The 18,924-nt window shown below is 45.5% G+C and overlaps 1 protein-coding gene across 1 annotated transcript in view; it reads left to right on the top strand.

Moving 5' to 3' along the window:
- The window catches only part of LOC126271950 (neural-cadherin), a 1,775,154-nt gene that overhangs the window by 1,665,875 nt on the left and 90,355 nt on the right, over window positions 1-18,924 (top strand). Inside the window, exon 16 of the mRNA XM_049974381.1 lies at window positions 1,815-1,930. Coding sequence (XP_049830338.1) covers window positions 1,815-1,930 — 116 coding nt within the window. The remainder of the gene's footprint in view (window positions 1-1,814; window positions 1,931-18,924) is intronic.

The following is an 18,924-nucleotide window of genomic DNA, read 5'->3' as shown; positions in this document are numbered from 1 at the left end:
TTACTGATCTAGAAGTAAGAGGAACTAGTCATAAAATAGGAGGAATTGTTTGATTCCGTATTTAAATATACTGACATTGGGTGCTTATTTTGTTATTGACTGTGGAAAAGGCAAAATTTGTTTAGGTGTTTTTTAAGTCGGTGAAAAACTGAACGGAGGATTTGCATTCATTTCAGCTGTAAGACTAGAATAAAATGAAGTACCGCATTGGGAATGCTGAGTGTTGCTTTTGGTATTTATGAATGATACAAGTGTTTGCAAGTGATAGAATCGCCTATCGCGATTGCAGTTTATCGTATCGCGACATTGCATCTCGCGTTGGTCGAGATCCAATGACTGTTAGCAGAATATGGAATCGGTGGGTTCAGGAGAATAATACGGAACGCCGTGCTGGATCCCAACGGCCTCCTATCACTAGCAGTCGAGATGACACGTATCTTATCCGCATGACTGTAACAGATCGTGTAGCCACGTCCCGATCCCTGAGTCAAGAGATGGGGACGTTTGCAAGACAACAACCATCTGCACTAACAGTTCGACGATGTTTGCAGCAGCACGGACTATCAGCTCGGAGACCATGGCTGCGGTTACCCTTGACGCTGCATCACAGACAGGAGCGCCTGCGATGGTGTACTCAACGACGAACCTGGGTGCACGAATGGCAAAACGTCATTTTTTCGGATGAATCCAGGTTCTCTTTACAGCATCATGATGGTAGCATCCGTGTTCGGCGACATCGCGGTGAACGCACATTGGAAGCGTGTATTCGTCATCGCCATACTGGCGTATCACCCGGCGTGATGGCAAGAGGTTACACGTCTCGGTTATCTCTTATCCGCATTGACGGAAGTTTGAACAGTGGACGTTACATTTCAGATGTGTTACGACCCGTGGCTCTACCCTTCATTCGATCCCTGCGAATCCCTACATTTCAGCAGGATAATGCAGGACCGCATGTTGCAGGTCCTGTACGGACCTTTTTTGATACAGAAAATGTTCGACTGCTGCCCTGGCCAGCACATTTTCCAGATTTGTCACCAACTGAAAACGTCTGGTCAATGGTGACCGAGCAACTGGCTCGTCACAATGCGCCAGTCACTACTCTTGATGAACTGTGGTATCGTGTTGAAGCCGCGCGCTCAGCTGTACCTGTACATGCCATCCAAGCTCTGACTCAATGCCCAGGTGTATCAAGGCCGTTAATACGGCCAGAGGTGGTCGTTCTGAGTACTGATTCTGAGGATCTATGCACCCAAATTGCGTGAAAATGTAATCACATGTCAAATGGCTCTGAGCACTATGGGACTTAACTGCTGAGGTCATCAGTCCCCTAGAACTTAGAACTACTTAAACCTAACTAACCTAAGGACATCACACAACACCCAGTCCACAAATCAGTGCCCCCGCCGGGAATCGAACCCGGGTACCCGGGCGTGGGAAGCGAGAACGCTACCGCACGGCCACGAGCTGCGGACTATAATCACATGTCAGTTCTAGTATAATATATTTGTGCAATGAATACCCGTTTATCATCTGCATTTCTTGTTGGTGTAGCAATTTTAATGGCCAGTAGTGTATTTTGTCTTTAACGGAAGGCGTTCCCCATGATTTGATCTATCACCCCTAAGTGTTTTATGCAAAGACTTCGAAATATCCTGTGTGATGCTCAGCCGGTGATTGTTTGTAGACTACCGCGGACTTCCTTTAGGGTAGTTAGGTTTACATAGATTTTTAGTTCAATGTATTTTAGTGTTGTAGTTGGATGGATTGACTACTGTGCACTGGTTTTATTGTGTTGTGTTTGTGTGTTGCAGCGTCCCGTATTCGATATGAGATTACGAGCGGGAACATAGGCGGCTCGTTCGCGGTGAAGAATATGACGGGTGCCATCTACGTGGCGGGCCCGCTGGACTACGAGACCAGGAAGCGGGTGAGTGCGGAGAACTGCGTGCGCGCGCGGCTGCAGTCTGCCTGCGTGGCTCCCAGCGGAGCGGAATGGACCCGGGCTGGCAGCGGAGGACGTGTCGCGTAATTGGCCGTCCGTCGGCCTGCGACAGGCGAACGGGAAGGGGCGTGGCACACCTCGCCGCGACCCGGCTGCCAGAAAGGCCGCCGCTCCACCGGACATCACTTGCTGACGCCTACACTCACTTCTGACAAGGGAACCTCCCCATCGCACCCCCCTCAGATTTAGTTATAAGTTGGCACAGTGGATAGGCCTTGAAAAACTGATCTATCGAGAAAACAGGAAGAAATTGTGTGGAACTATGAAAAAAATATGTAAAATATACAAACTCAGTTGTCCATGCGGAAGATAGGCAACATCAAGGAGAGTGTGAGCTCAGGAGCGCCGTAGTTGGTTCAAATGGCTCTGAGCACTATGGGACTCAACTGCTGTGTTCATCAGTCCCCTAGAACTTAGAACTACTTAAACCTAACTAAGCTAAGGACATCACACACATCCATGCCCGAGGCAGGATTCGAACCTGCGACCGTAGCAGTCGCACGGTTCCGGACTGCGCGCCTAGAACCGCGAGACCACCGCGGCCGGCAGGAGCGCCGTGGTCCCGTGGTTAGCGTGAGCAGCTGCGGAGGGAGAGGTCCTCGGTTCAAGTCTTCCCTCGAGTGAAAAGTTTGCTTTCTTTATATTCGCAATGTTATGGTCTGTCCGTTCGTTCATTGACGTTTCTGTTCACAGTAATAAGTTTTGTCTCTGTGTTTTGCGAACGCACCGCAAAACCGTGCGATTAGTGGACGAAAGGACGTGCCTCTACAATGGGAATCGAAAACATTTGATCGCAAGGTCATAGGTCAACCGATCCCTCCACAGGAAAACACGTGTGATATATTCTATACGACACTGGTGACGGCATGTGCGTCACATGACAGGAATAAGTTGTCGACCCACCTAACTTATACACTTGGCGAATGGGTAAAAAGATTCTTCTATTTTGCTCGATTTAGGTTTTCTTATGGATGTGATAATCACTCCCACAAAAGTGATGAAAACATAAGAGTTTGTCACATAAACTACAACAAATGAATGCAACAGTCTCACAGTTTTCCCTGTGGTCTGTCAAAACATGTTTTTAACGTTTTTAATTTTTCCGTGTGTAGGCCGTGAAATCCTGCGTATGTCCTAGCAAATCTGAACATGTCCTGGAATTTTGGAGAGCGAAGTTGATTATGTGTGAGTGCCTGAACTTTGATAATTGTCTGAAAATAAAAAAAATTAATCTTTTCACTCGAGGGAGGACTTGAACCAAGGAATTCTCCTTCCGCAGCTGCTCACGCTAACCACGGGACCACGGCGCTCCTGAGCTCGTGCTTTCCTTGATGTTGCCTATCTTCCGCATGAACTACTCAGTTTTTATATTTTGCTTATTTTTTTCGGAGTTCCACACAACTTTTTCCTGTTTTCTCAATTGATCTGTGTTCAGTTTTTCAAGGTCTGTCCACTGTGCCAACTTATAACTAAATCTGAGGAGGGTGCGATGGGGAGGTTCCCGTGTAAGGGATGCGTGCGTGGCGGATAGACATGAAGTTTTAATTATCACATCGGAAACTACAAAGTTACATCACCATCGTTTCTTTGTTTGTTTACATGCACACTCAAGTCCCCACACGACCGTAGCGCGTCGCTAGAAGGCCAAAACAAAATATAGTCCATTGATAAAATGGCGTATCGCGAAGTAATTTATTTTCGGGAGCAGCGGAACCATTGCATCTGTGTCAGGCCTATCGACATGACTTCTCTAGCCGTCTGAGTTGGCCTGACACAAAGGCAATAGTTCCGCTGCAGCCGAAAATACAGGGTGATCAAGAAGTCACTATAAATTTGAAAACTGAATAAATCACGGAATAATGTAGATAGAGAGGTACAAATTGGCACACATGCTTGGAATGACATGGGGTTTTTATTAGAACCAAAAAATACAAACGTTCAAAAAATGTCCGACAGATGGCACTTCATCTGATCAGAACAGCAATAATCAGCATAACAAAGTAAGACAAAGCATAGATGATGTTCTTTACATGATATGCTCAGTATGTCCACCATCATTTCTCAACAATAGCTGTAGTCGAGGAATAATGTGAACAGCACTGTAAAGCATGTCTGGAGTTATGATGAGGCATTGACGTCGGATGTTGTCTTTCGGCATCCCCAGACATGTCGGTCGATCACGATACATTTGCTTCTTTTGGTAACCCCAAAGCCAATAATCGCTCGGACTGAGGTCTGGGGACCAGAGAGGCCAAGCATGACGAAAGTGGCAGCTGAGCACACTATCACCACCAAACGACACGCGCAAGAGATCTTTCACGCGTCTAGCAATACTTTGTCTTTTTTGGGTTCTAATAAAACCCCATGCCCTTCCAAGCATGTGTGTAAATTTTTGTCTCTCTGTCTACATTATTCCGAGGTTTAGTAAGTTTTCAAATTTATACTGACTTTTTGATCACCCGGTAAATTACTTAATGTCACCCCACTTTATCAGTGGGCTGTTCCATGTTGCTTTGGACCCTTTAGTCAAGCGCTACAGGGATTTCAATGTGTACCAGGGCTGCATACTGTACCTACAAACACAAAAAAGTCAGTCCTCTATCCTATGTGACTAACCCTCAAACTAAACAACTCACCTGCGCACCTGCGAACTTGTGCAGGCAGCAAGGAATGAAAGAATAAGCATTCGTCCTTGCTACGGGAGACGTTGGGAAATGATAAAGTTCCAGGGACAATTTTAACCAGAACATTAGCACAAGGTTTTTATTAACTTTTCGGCTACTAAATAACAACTGTAATTTTTTAAACAAATGTACGAGGAGCGTTCAATAAATAATGCAACAGTCTTTTTTTCTCGGGCAGTTTCGATTAAAAACAGACGGAATTTGTCGTGGGGCAATGTGAAATATTCCCGCTTCAGTCCCTATAGTTTCGTGAACACACGATAGCTGGCAGTGCTATACGCAGCTTTCAAAATGGCGTCTGCAACGGAGATGCGTTCCAGGCAGAAGACATGTCGTTGAGCTTCTTTAGGCGGAAAACCAGAGCATCGTGGATTTTAACAGGAGCTTACAGAGTATATACGGAGACCGGGCAGTGAACAAAAGCACGGTGAGTCGTTGGACGAGGCGTCTGCCATTATCGCGAAATTGTCCGATCTCCCTCGTGCCGACCGGCCGCACAGATCTGTGGCTCCTGCTGTATTCGAACGTGCGGACAGTCTCATTCGAGATGATCGACGGTTTACAGTCAAACACCTTGCTGCTTAAATGGACTTCTGTGTTGGTAATGCTGACTGACACACTCGTCCGCCAGTTGGCGTACACCAAGGTTCGTGCCCGCATTGTTTCTCGCCTCCTAACAGGAGACTGCAGTCTGCGGGAAGCAGTTCGTGGATGATGTGGAGGTTACTGATACAGGAGGACGTCAACCAGTAGAGAGGTACCATGTGGGCATACAGGCCACCCTAGCAACGTGGTGTAAAGTCGTTGCGTTGAACGGACAATATGTTTAAAAATAGGATTCTGTAGTTAAAAAACTGGGGAATAATATGATGTATTAGAATCCGGAGTACAACCAACCTGACTGCAGAAAAAAATGTGTTCCATTACTTATTGAACGCCCCTCGTATTTTCACGTTACTCTATAAAAGTTGGGTTACTGCATTCAATAATGAAAAGAAATATCCATGAAATTAATCACAAGTACAATAGTCAGCTAGCTGAATTAATAAAAATTATGAAACAGTAAAAAACTTCAGTCAGTTAATGACTTGTTTGGAAACAGCACATGTGGTAAACTTCTGGTTTACTGATGTTGCCATAGCTAGCCGAAAGGCGCCTTGGAATAGTATAAGGGGCGTTCGAAAAGAAACGAGCCGTAGGCATAATTTCAGAAACCAGTAGGCCTACCTGTATGTAAGAAGTATTGACCCTGGCTGTTGAGACACTTGTCCGACTGTGACACAGGGCGGTGAATGTCTGTCTCATGAAATTCCTGGGGCTGCGATGTTAACGACTTTTGCACGTTCAGCTGGACGTTGTCGTCCGAGGTGGATCATTTGCCCCCTCAGCGCCTTTTTAAGGGGACTAAAAATTGCGTAATCACAGGTCGAGAGGTCCGGACTGTATGGAGGATGGCCGAGAACCTCCCATTTGAATTTCTGCAGGACTGCCGCTACTGTATTGGCCTTTAAGGCTTTGCATTGTCGTGTAGCAGAATGACCCAACGGGTGAGATTGCCTGGAGGGGCAACCAACGATTCAGCTCGGACGACGACGCCCAGCTGTACACGCAGAACTGGTTAACATCGCAGCCCCGGGAGTTTTTTGAGACAGCCATTTACCGCCTTGTGTCACAGTGGGCCAAGTGTCTCAACAGACAGGGTCAATACTTCTAACATACAGGGACTGGTTTCTGTAATTATGCCTCCGGATCGTCTCTTTAAAAACGGCCTTTACAATAACAAATGGACAGTATAACAAATAATAGATAACAAACAGAAAGCAACAGATTTAAAAACAACATTCAGTCCGTCACAACATAATTTTAAACACAAATCAGATCTGGCAACTAAAGCTACGTGAGATATGCGACGTACTTGGATAAAACTGTAAAAGATTTAAAATTGCAGAGTATAAACGAAGGTAGTTACGGTTAAATCTGTTAAACTGCCTTCTGCTTTGACACTACTGACATCAAAAATTTTTATAGAAGTATAAAAACAAGTCATTAACTCTGCTAGCCAATCCCGGAGGAAGTACAGTGTTTCCGAAGCTATGACCCACATTGGCTTGATTCACTATTGAAATGTTTCGTACACTTTGTGACAAATGTGAGATGTTTAGAAGAAACAGCTCGATGAGATGTTTAAAATGTGGTCATTTTATGTGGTAATTAATTAGTTTTACTTTCTGTCGACTTGTCATTTTACAGCTTCAGTAAAATTTAGGCTCTACAAATAATGCTTTGTGTGAAAGATGGTACATCACTTTTCCATTCGTTTCAGTATTATCTGCAGGTCGTTTGAGTTTCTTTACACATCGAAATGTTACCCAGCCGAATTTGTGATTAATAAAGCGTAGTAGTCTCAACCAAAGTGTACTGCTGGCAGTCAACAAAACAACATACAGTGACTGCACAGCCATTTCTTTAAGTCGGTTGAGGAGGAATGATTCATATTTCAAGAGGTAGTGCAATCAGCAGTTCGTATTAGTTAGTTCGTTTAAACTCGTATACACCTATCTATAAGTGTAATATTACAAGTGTCACCTTTTTATACAAAAAGGAAGCATCGAAAAATCAGCAAGAGTCCAAAAATAAAATAGTGATGTTGTTTCAAAAATACTGAAACAAATTACAGCAGTCAAGATTAGAAATTCAAAAAACCCTTCCCTCGCCCTCAGTAAACATAGCACCCCTCGTCGCCAAACTGCTTGCAGTTAAACAGTGATCGTCCCTGTTTGTATTTCTATGATGGCAGCGCCATGAACTAAGAAGACGTTCTCTGTGTTTCCTTTTACTTTGCAGACATCTTGTTTGATTCGCCATCACAGACCACGGTGACCAATTAACGTGGCCTTTGTGGTCGATTTTACCTTATACTTCGAGTATGCTGGAGCATCGTTATGACGAGACAATGGGCCTAGTCGTACATTTAACAAAAGTGACATCTCATTATGCACAAAGTTCCCATGTGTGAGACTTTAAACACGATTCTCCAAGACAGAAAGATCCTTTCAAGCTATTACGCGATCCTACCGCGACACACATCTACAGAGGACCTGTGTTATATAAGTGACTGCACAGAGGTGCATGGATTTTTGTGTGAGCTGTTGCTATTGCTTACGGTGTTTCTCCTTAAAATAGCTTCATCAGTGAACAGCATGGATTGCAGTAACCTGCGGTTAAGGGTTGCCGATACATAAAACGGCATCCACCGGACTTCATCGTCGGCTACGTGGAGATGTTGCGCGCGCTGCTACGTCTCTCATGACCACGCCATCGACGGACGTTAAACCTTCCTTTGTTTCCAAAGAAAACGGGGCAGGAAAACACAGTATGTTCTTTCTGACTCATCAAATTCCAGCTGTGAACCTTGACGACACTTACTGGCTGTATTAGTTTGCAAACATCCGAGAACAGCACGTCTTCCGTGCCCGTTCTTTTTTTTTTCTGTTACGGGCAGCAGAACGCATGTACTGCCGGAACCGATTCGTTCCTCTAAATTAATTTTGATGCCGCCTGTTTCCTCCGTGTGTTTTTAACTTCATATCCTATGGCAGTAACGATTCCATTAAATCACTACTGATGCGACTCGCTTGTCTCTTGTAACTGTTTTCCCGGGACCCGTGACATATGGTCATCCTGAACCTATTTACGAATGCAAAACGCCAACCGTTCGCAGCACATGTGGCTGCAAAAATAATTAAATGAAATAAAACTGTGGCATACATAATACATTGTTATTTGGTTAATACACTGCGCACTCTTTACAGTACGGTTATACCCGCGAAAACAGGTAGCTATTCCGTCTCGTAGTAGATGACAGACCAACGCGAACTAGCAATTGCGTTCCCCCACCCCCTCCCCACCCACCGTCCCTACAGCTGCCCCCACCCCCCCTGCTCTCTAAGGGGACCTATACCTCAACGGGCGTATCTTTCATCATCCAAGTCAGACGAGATCTCTGCTGAAGACCTTAATATCCACAGCCAGAACTATTCCTACACCGAGATTAATCATCAGAAGCAACAAGTGTTCTATCCGTGATATTAGATCAGTGTTTTTGACGAAACCAAGACTCGACGACATTCAACCAAGCCAGGAGGAACAATAATGCGCGATTTCCATTCTGCGGTGCAACAACTAGTAAGATAGGCAGAGTCCTAATCAGGCAGGGAATCAGACCAGTCTTCTGGTCACCCAGGAAATTTTAAGAAATGTTGCGACCTGTTAAAGATAATCTTGGCGTGAGAGTACCAGGTTTTTACGAGGGCTATCCACAAATTACGTTACGTTTTGGAATTAAAAATAAATTAAGTATTGGAATTTTTTATTATATTCAGATGAATGCCACACTTAAATACTACTTTTCTACATAGTTGTTATTTAAATTAAGGCACTTATCGTAGCGATGGACGAGCTTGGAAATTCCTTCGTCGTAAAATTCGGCCGCCTGCGCCTTCAGCCACGTGGTTACCTCTTCTTGAAGCTGTGCGACTCATTACTCGATCGCATCGTTACTGGTGCCGAAATATGGGTTAAGCGTGTGAACTGCGAGACAAAATTGCAGTCAATGCATTGGGGGAATACAAATTCCCTCCCAAAACCCAAGAAATGCATGCAGACAATGTCGGCGAGGAAGGTGATGGCGACTGTCTTTTGGGACAGAAAAGGTGTGATTTTTGTGGATTTCCTGGAAAGAGGCACTACAATAAACTCTCAAAGGTATTTGCCAAACTCTGCACAACCTCAGAAGAGCAATACAAAACAAGCGCAGGGGAAAGTTGGGCTCAAACATCTTGCTGATTCACGACAACGCCCGGGCCCACACGGCAAATGCCACTCGGGAAGTTCTCGAATCTTTTAAGTGGGAGTTGTTTCCTCATCCGCCGTACGATCCCGACCTGGCACGGGGCGACTTCCACTTACTCCCAACAATGAAGAAGTGGTTGGCTGTGCAGCGTTTTGATGACGACGCACAGCTTCAAGAAGAGGTAACCACGTGGTTGAAGGCGCAGGCGGCCGAATTTTACGACGACGGAATTTCCAAGCTCGTCCATCGCTACGATAAGCGCCTTAATTTAAATGGCAACTATGTAGAAAAGTAGTATTTAAGTGTGGCTTTCATCTGCACATAATAAAAAAATTCCAATACTTTATTTATTTATAATTCCAAAACGTAATGTACTTTGTGGATAGCCCTCATATATAATATTGCTTGCGAGTGCAGCAGCAGTTACGTGTAGTTGTCTGTACGAACTATGAACGATCGCTTTATTGAACGTAACCGTCACCTCAGATATAGGAATCTTGAGAAATGATCGGTGGCCGATCACAGCCTGTTAAATAAACACTAAAATATGTTTGAAAATATAAGAATTGTGGCCCTCGCATCGAACTATTGGGGATCTGTGATTAGGGGAGCAGTGGAAAATGGACTGTGTTATATCAACTACACCACCGATGTAATTTTTGGACGTAGGGGACGCCACCACAACAAAAGCCTTCACCGTGACGTAATCTAGCCAATGATACGCCGTGCTCTGGGCAAGGAAGTCAGTACCTCGCCAATTTGACAACATTCAGGCTGAGTACCTGAAGAAAATGGTTCAAATGGCTCTTAGCAATATGGGACTTAACATCTGAGGTCGTCAGTACCGTAGAACTTAGAACTACTTAAACCTAACTATCATAAGGACATCACACACGTCGATGCCCGAGGCAGGATTCGAACCTGCGACCGTAGCAGTCGCGCGATTCCGGACTGAAGGGCCTAGAACCGCTCGGCCGGAACCCCTGAAGACCATGAGGGAAAAACTTATCGGAAACTTGTAATTTTATCAGTATTCGAGCGGCAGTTAACTAAGAGTCTTTTATCCATCAGATTAGTTCTTTTAGAGATGTGCCCTCCAAAAGACGACGTCGGATGAGTTGGTACTTTTAAAATGAAGGTTATTTGAGAACATATCTGCAGGAGACAACTGGTGGTTGCGAAATCTGCCTCTCTCTTACTCCACCTTTAAATTCATTCATCCAGTGGTGAACAGTCGCACGGGCGTGTCCAAATAAACTTCCCAAAGAGTCTCTATCCATTCACTCCTCTATTCTGAAATCAAAATGTTTATATCTAAACCCGTACTGGTCAAGCCAATGGTGGCGGAATGTATGGGTTCAAATGGCTCTGAGCACTATGGGACTTAACTGCTGTGGCCATCAGTCCTCTAGAACTTAGAACTACGTAAACCAAACTAACCTAAGGACATCACAAACATCCGTGCCCGAGGCAGGATTCGAACCTGTGACCGTAGCGGTCGTGCGGTTCCAGACTGTAGCGCCTAGAACTGCTCGGCCACTCCTGCCGGCGGCGGAGTGTACTTCGGCTATATATACTACCACTAAAATTTCTCCCAATCCTGTTCTACAGTGCACGGGGAAAAACTGTTGGTAAACCTGTTTTAGAGCTCGAATTTGTCATTTTATCGTCTTTATCAGTTCACGAAACCTTCTTTATCTCGTCTTTTAATTACCTGCTAAGATTCCATGACTAACGAGCAATCGTCAAGAATTAGTCGGTTGATGGTTTTGTATGCTACCTCTATGCTGTATAGGATTCTTCCAATGAATCTTACTAAATACCTACATCTACTTTTGCTACATTTAGTTGTTTCTTGTAGTTCCACTTCCAAGCCGGCCACTGTGGCCGAGCGGTTCTAGATCCTTCAATCCGGAACCATTCGACCGCTACGGTCGCAGGTTCGAATCCTGCCTGGGCCATGGATGTGTGTGCTGTCCTTAGGTTATTTGGGTTTAAGTAGTTCTAAGTTCTAGGGGACTGAAGACCTCAGATGTTAAGTCCCATACTGCTCAGAGCCATTTGAACCATCCATTTTAAAGCGCCCAGGACGCATGCACTAACTTGCGCAGAGAGACGGAATGATCTCCACAGCACGAGAGCAGTGAAGTATCTGTCCGATGTTGCAACGTAGTAACATGCACACAGTCTGGCGAAGAAAGCACTGAATATGTTAGGAATAAATGCCTATCGAATACGGAAATGATGTCCTACAGTTAAACGTCGTACTAATATTAGGAACATATTAAGCGATAGTTTTCAGCAGAGAAGGGAGTAAGCCTAGTATTTAATGTCCCGTTGACGACGAAGCCGTTGGAAACGGAACGAAAGTTAGGCTTTTTCGATAATGGGAGCGCCGGCCGGAGTGGCCGAGTGGTTCTAGGCGCTTCAGTCTGGAACCGCGTGACCGCTTCGGTCTCAGGTTCGAATCCTGCCTCGGGCATGGATGTGTGTGATGTCCTTAGGTTAGTTGGGTTTAAGTAGTTCTAAGTTCGAGGGGACTGAAGACCTCAGCTGTTAAGTCCAATAGTGCTCAGAGCCATTTTTTTAATAATAGGAACGGTAATCGGTCTTTTTGAAAGGAACGGTCCCAGAATTCGCCTAAGTAATTTACGGAAAGTACTGAAAAGCTCAAATCCGCTCCCAAATTCGAGTCGATTGTCTTGCCAATGTTCCATTTTTCTTATTCTTGAGCTGGTCGTCGACGGAGTGTTAAGTCCCAATCCTCGTTTCTTGCATAGTGGCGGCAATAATCCGTTACCGTCATTTAATGTTGCATCACACTCTTCGTAAAAACAGCAGATTATGCAGATATTTTTCACAGCCAGTTACTTCTTCGTTGCATTCGGAAAGTAGCTCCCACAATCCACTCTTATTTACACCACACTGTCAGAAATGCTTTATTCAGCGATGCGCTGATAACACGGTCAGTTGGCAGTTTACTCGCTTGGCAAAACAACGCGGAAGTGGGCTGCACATAAAGTTCGCCTGTGTGCGGGGCTCTCAATTTATTATGCACGCGAGGACACTGAATTGACGTGCGGAATTTTCGAAACATGAGCGGAGCGTAATATGCTACGGCTTTGTCGGCTTTGATCCCGCAGGAAGCGCGTCGTTCCCTGCCGGTGTAGGGCACGTACTTCCTCAAGCTTTGTACCGTGCAATCCGGTTCTGTCCCTTCCGTGATTTATCCGCAGCGAACGATTTCAGCGGCGATTTTTTTCCACCGCTTGTCGCAGAGAATGGGGCCGTTGTGCAGAACGGAAGTGTGTGTGTGTGTGTGTGTGTGTGTGTGTGTGTAAAGCACTTTGTTTGCCGCTTGGAGTGGATTATATTGCTACACCCTGTCATTACTGGTCCGTAACTTAATTGTTTATTCATTGGAGCCTTTTTAATACTCGCCAGGATGGAGTGGGGGAGCCTTGTCCATTGAGTACAGAGCCAGCGATTTCGAACCGGTTACGGTTGTTTATCGGCGGTAATGAATAGCCAGTGCTGGCGATAGCGGCGACAGTGCAGTAGTAGCACCCGCAGCCCGGCTTGGGCGCCACAGTACAGCAGCCGCTTACATCTCCCCCCACCCTCTTCCATTCCCCTCCGTGTTCCAAACATCCCGCACACACGCCAATGCGGTTCCCGCGCGCGTTGATGGACGGAAAACGTCACTATCCCTCTCTCATCGCCAGCGTTAATTACAGCCTTGTAGGCTGTGATGGATTGATGCGTCACTCGTTCACACTGTGTAATAACGTTTTTAGCACCCCGGCCAACCTTTTCTTTCACTGTGCGGGCTCTTGATTCCCCGTACTCGTGTTCTGAAAAAGCTAAAAATCGGCGTTTTGCCATTCCCATCCAGTTAATATGCGGTTCCTCGGAAATCCTAATCCGGTCGGAGTGGCCGAGCGGTTCTAGGCGCTACAGTCTGGAACCGCGTGACCGCTACGGTCGCAGGTTCGAATCCTCCTTCGCGCATGGATGTGTGTGATGTCCTTAGGGTCCGCAGCTCGTGGTCGTGCGGTAGCGTTCTCGCTTCCCACGCCCGGGTTCCCGGGTTCGATTCCCGGCGGGGTCAGGGATTTTCTCTGCCTCGTGATGACTGGGTGTTGTGTTATGTCCTTAGGTTAGTTAGGTTTAAGGGTTTAAGTAGTTCTAAGTTCTAGGGGACTGATGACCATAGATGTTAAGTCCCATAGTGCTCAGAGCCATTTGAACTATTTTTGGAAATCCTAATAAACTAGTACGCCGTCTCTAAAGATGTAGTAGTCGGCTAGAACATGCCAGTTGCCTTCCTTTCTATCAACTAACTGAAAATAATTATTTACGTTTCGTATTTTCAGAACGACAGTGGTCGAACATGAATATAACAGCTTTTGTGGCACCTCCGCATCTACATCATACTCCGCAAGCCACATAATGGTGTGTGGCGGAGGGTACTTTCGGTACCACTATCAGATCCCTCCAACCCTGTTCCACTCGCGATTAGTGCGTGGGAAGAAAGATAGCCGGTAAGCCTCTGTATTGGCTCTAATTTCTCGTATTTTCTCCTCGTGGTCAATACGAGAGATTTTTGTGGGTGGGGGGCGGGGGGGGTGGGGGGAGCGGGGGGGAAAGTAATATGTTGTCCGAATCCTCCTGAAAAATTCTGTCCCGAAATTTCAATAGTAACTACCTCCGTGATGCACAACGCCCCTCTTGTAACGCCAGTGGAGCTTCTTTAGCATCTCCGTAACGCTCTCTCGCCACCTAAACGATCAATTCAAATTTCAAATGGCTCCAAGCACTAAGGGACTTAACATCTTAGGTTATTAGTCCCCTAGGCTTGGAACTACTTAAACCTAACTAACTTAAGGGCATCACACACATCCACTGCAGCGGAGTGTGCGCTTATATGACACTTCCTGCCAGATAAAAACTGTGTACTCGGCCGGCCGCTGTGGCCGAGCGGTTCTATGCGCTTCAGTCCCGAACTGCGCTGCTGCCACGGTCGCAGGCTCGAAGCCTGCCTCGGGCATGGATGTGGGTGATGTCCTTAGGTTAGTTAGGTTTAAGTAGCTCTAAGTCTAGGGGACTGATGACCTCAGATGTTAGTTCCATAGTGCTTAGAGCCATTTGAACCATTTTATGTTTGCCGGACCGAAATTCGAACTCGGGACTTTTGCATGTGGCGGGCAAATGCTCTACCATCTGAGCTACGCATGCACGACTCACATGCCGTCCTCACATCTTTACGTCCGCCGGTATCTCGCCCCCTACCTTCCAAACGTCACAGAAGCTCTCCTGCGAACCTAGTGCACTTGCCCGTGAAAGGCAAAGGTCCCGAGTTCTAGTCTCGGTCCTGCACACAGTTTTAATCTGCCAGGAAATTTCATATAAGCGCACACTCCTCTGCAGAGTGAAAATTTCATTCCGGAAACATTCTCCACGCTTTGGGTAAGCCATGTCTCGACAATATCCTTTCTTCCAGAAGCGCTAGTCCGCTAGCTTCGCAGGAGAGCTTCTGTAAAGTTGGAAGGTAGGGGATGAGATACTGGCGGAAGTAAAGCTGTGAGGACGGGGCGTGAGTCGTGCTTAGACAGCTGACTCGGTGAAGGATTTGCCCGCGAGAGGCAAAGGTCCCGAGTTCGAGTCTCGGTCCGGCACACAGTTTTAATCTGCCAGGGGCATTATGTCCGTCGTCAGTTTGTGCTAAGAAGACTGTAGTGTGCGAGCAACGTGGCCCAGTGGTCGAGGCACTGGACTGTCATTCAGAGGGATTGGGTTCTAATCTCCATCCAGCTACCGACATTTAGTTTCCCTAAATAAACTACACGAGTGTCATGGTAGTTCTCTCTAGTAGGACACAGCCAATTTCCTTCACCTTTTTTGTCGGGGGGGGGGGGGGGGGGGGGGGGGCGGGCGTAGCTCAGATGGTAGAGCGCTCGGTTAGTATGCGAGAGGTACTGGGATCAATACCCAGTGCCTCCAGAATTTGCCCGCATCTCGTGGTCGTGCGGTAGCGCTCTGGCTTCCCACGCCCGGGTTCCCGGGTTCGATTCCCGGCGGGGTCAGGGATTCTCTCTGCCTCGTGATGGCTGGGTGTTGTGTGATGTCCTTAGGTTATTTAGGTTTAAGTAGTTCTAAGTTCTAGGGGACTGATGACCGTAGATGTTAAGTCCCATAGTGCTCAGAGCCATTTGAGCCATTTTTTTTTTGTCCAACCCGAGCGGGTGATGGGTACCTAAGAAGCTCGTCGTTTACATGATGCTGAAACTTTAATGTTCATTCTTTTTTACGATCGGTGGACGTTTTGTGACACAAATATCCAAGACAAGCTGATATGTACCAAAATTTTTACAAAATTGATCATACACTATAATAATACTTGCATCTCTCTAAAATTCAGATATTCTGATTCTAACTCTGTTCTTGCCATTACCTCCTATGACTTGAGAAGAAAATGGTTCAAATGGTTCTGAGCACTATGGGACTTAAAATCTATGGTCATCAGTCCCCTAGAACTTAGAACTACTTAAACCTAACTAACCTAAGGACAACACACAACACCCACCCATCACGAGGCAGAGAAAATCCCTGACGTGAGAAGCAATTTTTTCTTTACAAAATACTGACATAATTATTGCTATTTGCAGATTTCTGCGATTCATCTCCTGAAGTTTTTGCATTAAAACTGCTGTGAAAGCTTAAAAATCAAAGGATAGAAACAAAGGATCCATTCTGAATCCCACTACTATTTCTAAACTATTTTATGGAGATCTCTATGTGACAAGGCTGTTTTACATGTTTTAACATTCTTTTACGCACGAGGTCTGCTTCTCTTTCGTACTATTGTGTCTAGAAACTATTTGCTACGAAATGAAATGTCTCAAAGTGGAGCTTTTCAAATATTTTGTAGAGGTGGTGTTTCAGAACTTTAATGAATGTTAAGAACTCCATTACACAGCTGTAACGGTGTGCTTTATTATAGACGATCGATTTCGGTCTAGAATCAGACCATCATCGGGTCCAAAAACTCCCTCAGTTATGCATTTGTGTTATTGGAATAACAATAATCAGACGTACATTGTTCCATCATTGATATTATCATGTATCATCTTTTAACCTATGATGTTAAATGAACTTAATGTTACGTATTTACAACTAATATCAATTATGGAATAAAGTGCACCTGATTGTTGTTATTCCAATAACGCAGATGCGTAGCTGAGATAGTTTTTGGACCCGACGGTCTGATTCTAGACCGAAATCGATCGTCTCTAATTGAGCGCACCGTTATAGCTGTGTAATCCATATTGCAGTTCTTAATAGGCATCCTTTCAGTTTGAAGGTCTCTATTGAAAGGTATCAGAACTATAGTGGAGCTTCATGGGAGTCCTTAGCATAATTTGATGATGCAGTCCCGCGGTAAGAAATTCAGCTACTGAAGTGGTGGGGGGTGTTGCGTGTGCTTGAAAGTCGGCAACCTGTCACACTCCAGTAAACTCTCAACGAGGCAACTGGAAGTTACTGGAGAGCGCAACCCGACATCAGGAACTTCCAGGTCGTGTAACTTTAGTGAACTAATTCAGCATTTTGTCGCTAACAGACTCACGGAATATGCCATCTCTTCAGGCCGATCCTCGGTTTCCTTCCTGAAACTGTACCATACTAGTCAGCAAATGTTACTGAAGTTATGTACAGAAGGCGTAACTCAGTTTTTCATACAGATATTTGACGTACGTGTGTACTAGCTCTGCCTCTCGAGTCCTGTCATAACGGTGTCCTATAGTTACTAATGAAACGTGGTCTGCCTCTTCACCGAAACTCTGAAAAAAAAAAGTGGTTCAAATGGCGCTGAGCACTATGGGACTTAACATCTAGGGTCATCAGTCCCCCTAGAACTTAGAATTACTTAAACTTAACTAACCTAAGGACATCACATAACACCCAGCCATCATGAGGCAGAGAAAATCCCTGACCCCGCCGGGAATCGAACCCGGGACCTAAACTCTGCAGAAATGTGGAAATCTCTGAGTGCCAAATCCACCACCTCTCGAGCTAATAGTGGAGCAGTAGTTCAGGTCACTGACGTGCACACAGAACGTCCCATAAGAGCAACGTTCATCTTTATTTGTATCTGAATGCATCTGTGTAGGTTTCACAATGTCTCAATATGCGCAGCAGCATTGATTGTAGGCTCTGTTTGGCATGAATGGAACAAGCGAAACACGACTCTTGACCCCAAAGACCACAACCAGAAACTTTTTTCTCTTCAATGTTTCTACATCCACATACACGGATTGGACAAAAGTATGGAAAAACTACGAGAAATGCGCGCTTGAATGTACGAGAGCCACTCCAGAAGAAATCATACTATTTTTTTTAAATCCATCTTTCATTCTACATGTTTGAAAGTTTTATAGCGTCTAGATACATCCTTTACGAACAATATTTTCATTTATCCACATAACTTCCATCCCTCTCAACTGCGCCGGCCGCGGTGGTCTACTGGTTCAAGGCGCTCAGTCCGCAACCACGCGACTGCTACGGTCGCAGGTTCGAATCCTGCCTCGGTCATGGATGTGTGTGATGTCCTTAGATTAGTAAGGTTTAAGTAGTTCTAAGTTCTAGGGGACTGATGACCATAGATGTTAAGTCCCATAGTGCTCAGAGCCATTTGAACCATTTGGAGAGAGTGTGGCAGATATGATATGCGAGTTGGGATGGAAGTCATTAAAGCAATGACGTGTTTCGTCGCGGCGAGAGCTATTCACGAAATTTCAGTCACCAACTTTCTCTTGCGAATGCGAAAATATTTTGTTGAGCCCAACCTACGTAGGTAGGAATGATCATCAAAATATAATAAGAGAAATCAGAGCTCAAACAGAACGGTTTAGGTGTTCGTTGTTCCCGCGCGCTCTTCGGGAGTGGAATGGTAGAGAAATAGTATGATTGTGGTTCGATGAACCCTCTGCCAAGCACTTAAATGTGAATTGCAGAGTAATCATGTAGATGTTGATGTAGACATGATAGGCCGCCTGGAAAGGAGAGGCGGGTCGCACCAACGCAGCAACAAGACTGTTGACGAGTAGTAAATACACTCCTGGAAATGGAAATAAGAACACCGTGAATTCATTGTCCCAGGAAGGGGAAACTTTATTGACACATTCCTGGGGTCAGATACATCACATGATCACACTGACAGAACCACAGGCACATAGACACAGGCAACAGAGCATGCACAATGTCGGCACTAGTACAGTGTATATCCACCTTTCGCAGCAATGCAGACTGCTATTCTCCCATGGAGACGATCGTAGAGATGCTGGATGTAGTCCTGTGGAACGGCTTGCCATGCCATTTCCACC

This window comes from Schistocerca gregaria, chromosome 5 (assembly GCF_023897955.1).
Source record: "Schistocerca gregaria isolate iqSchGreg1 chromosome 5, iqSchGreg1.2, whole genome shotgun sequence".
In the NCBI taxonomy this organism is placed as follows: domain Eukaryota; kingdom Metazoa; phylum Arthropoda; class Insecta; order Orthoptera; family Acrididae; genus Schistocerca; species Schistocerca gregaria.
The sequence above is the reverse complement of the archived record's forward strand: the minus strand, read 5'-3'. Positions and strand labels throughout refer to the sequence as shown.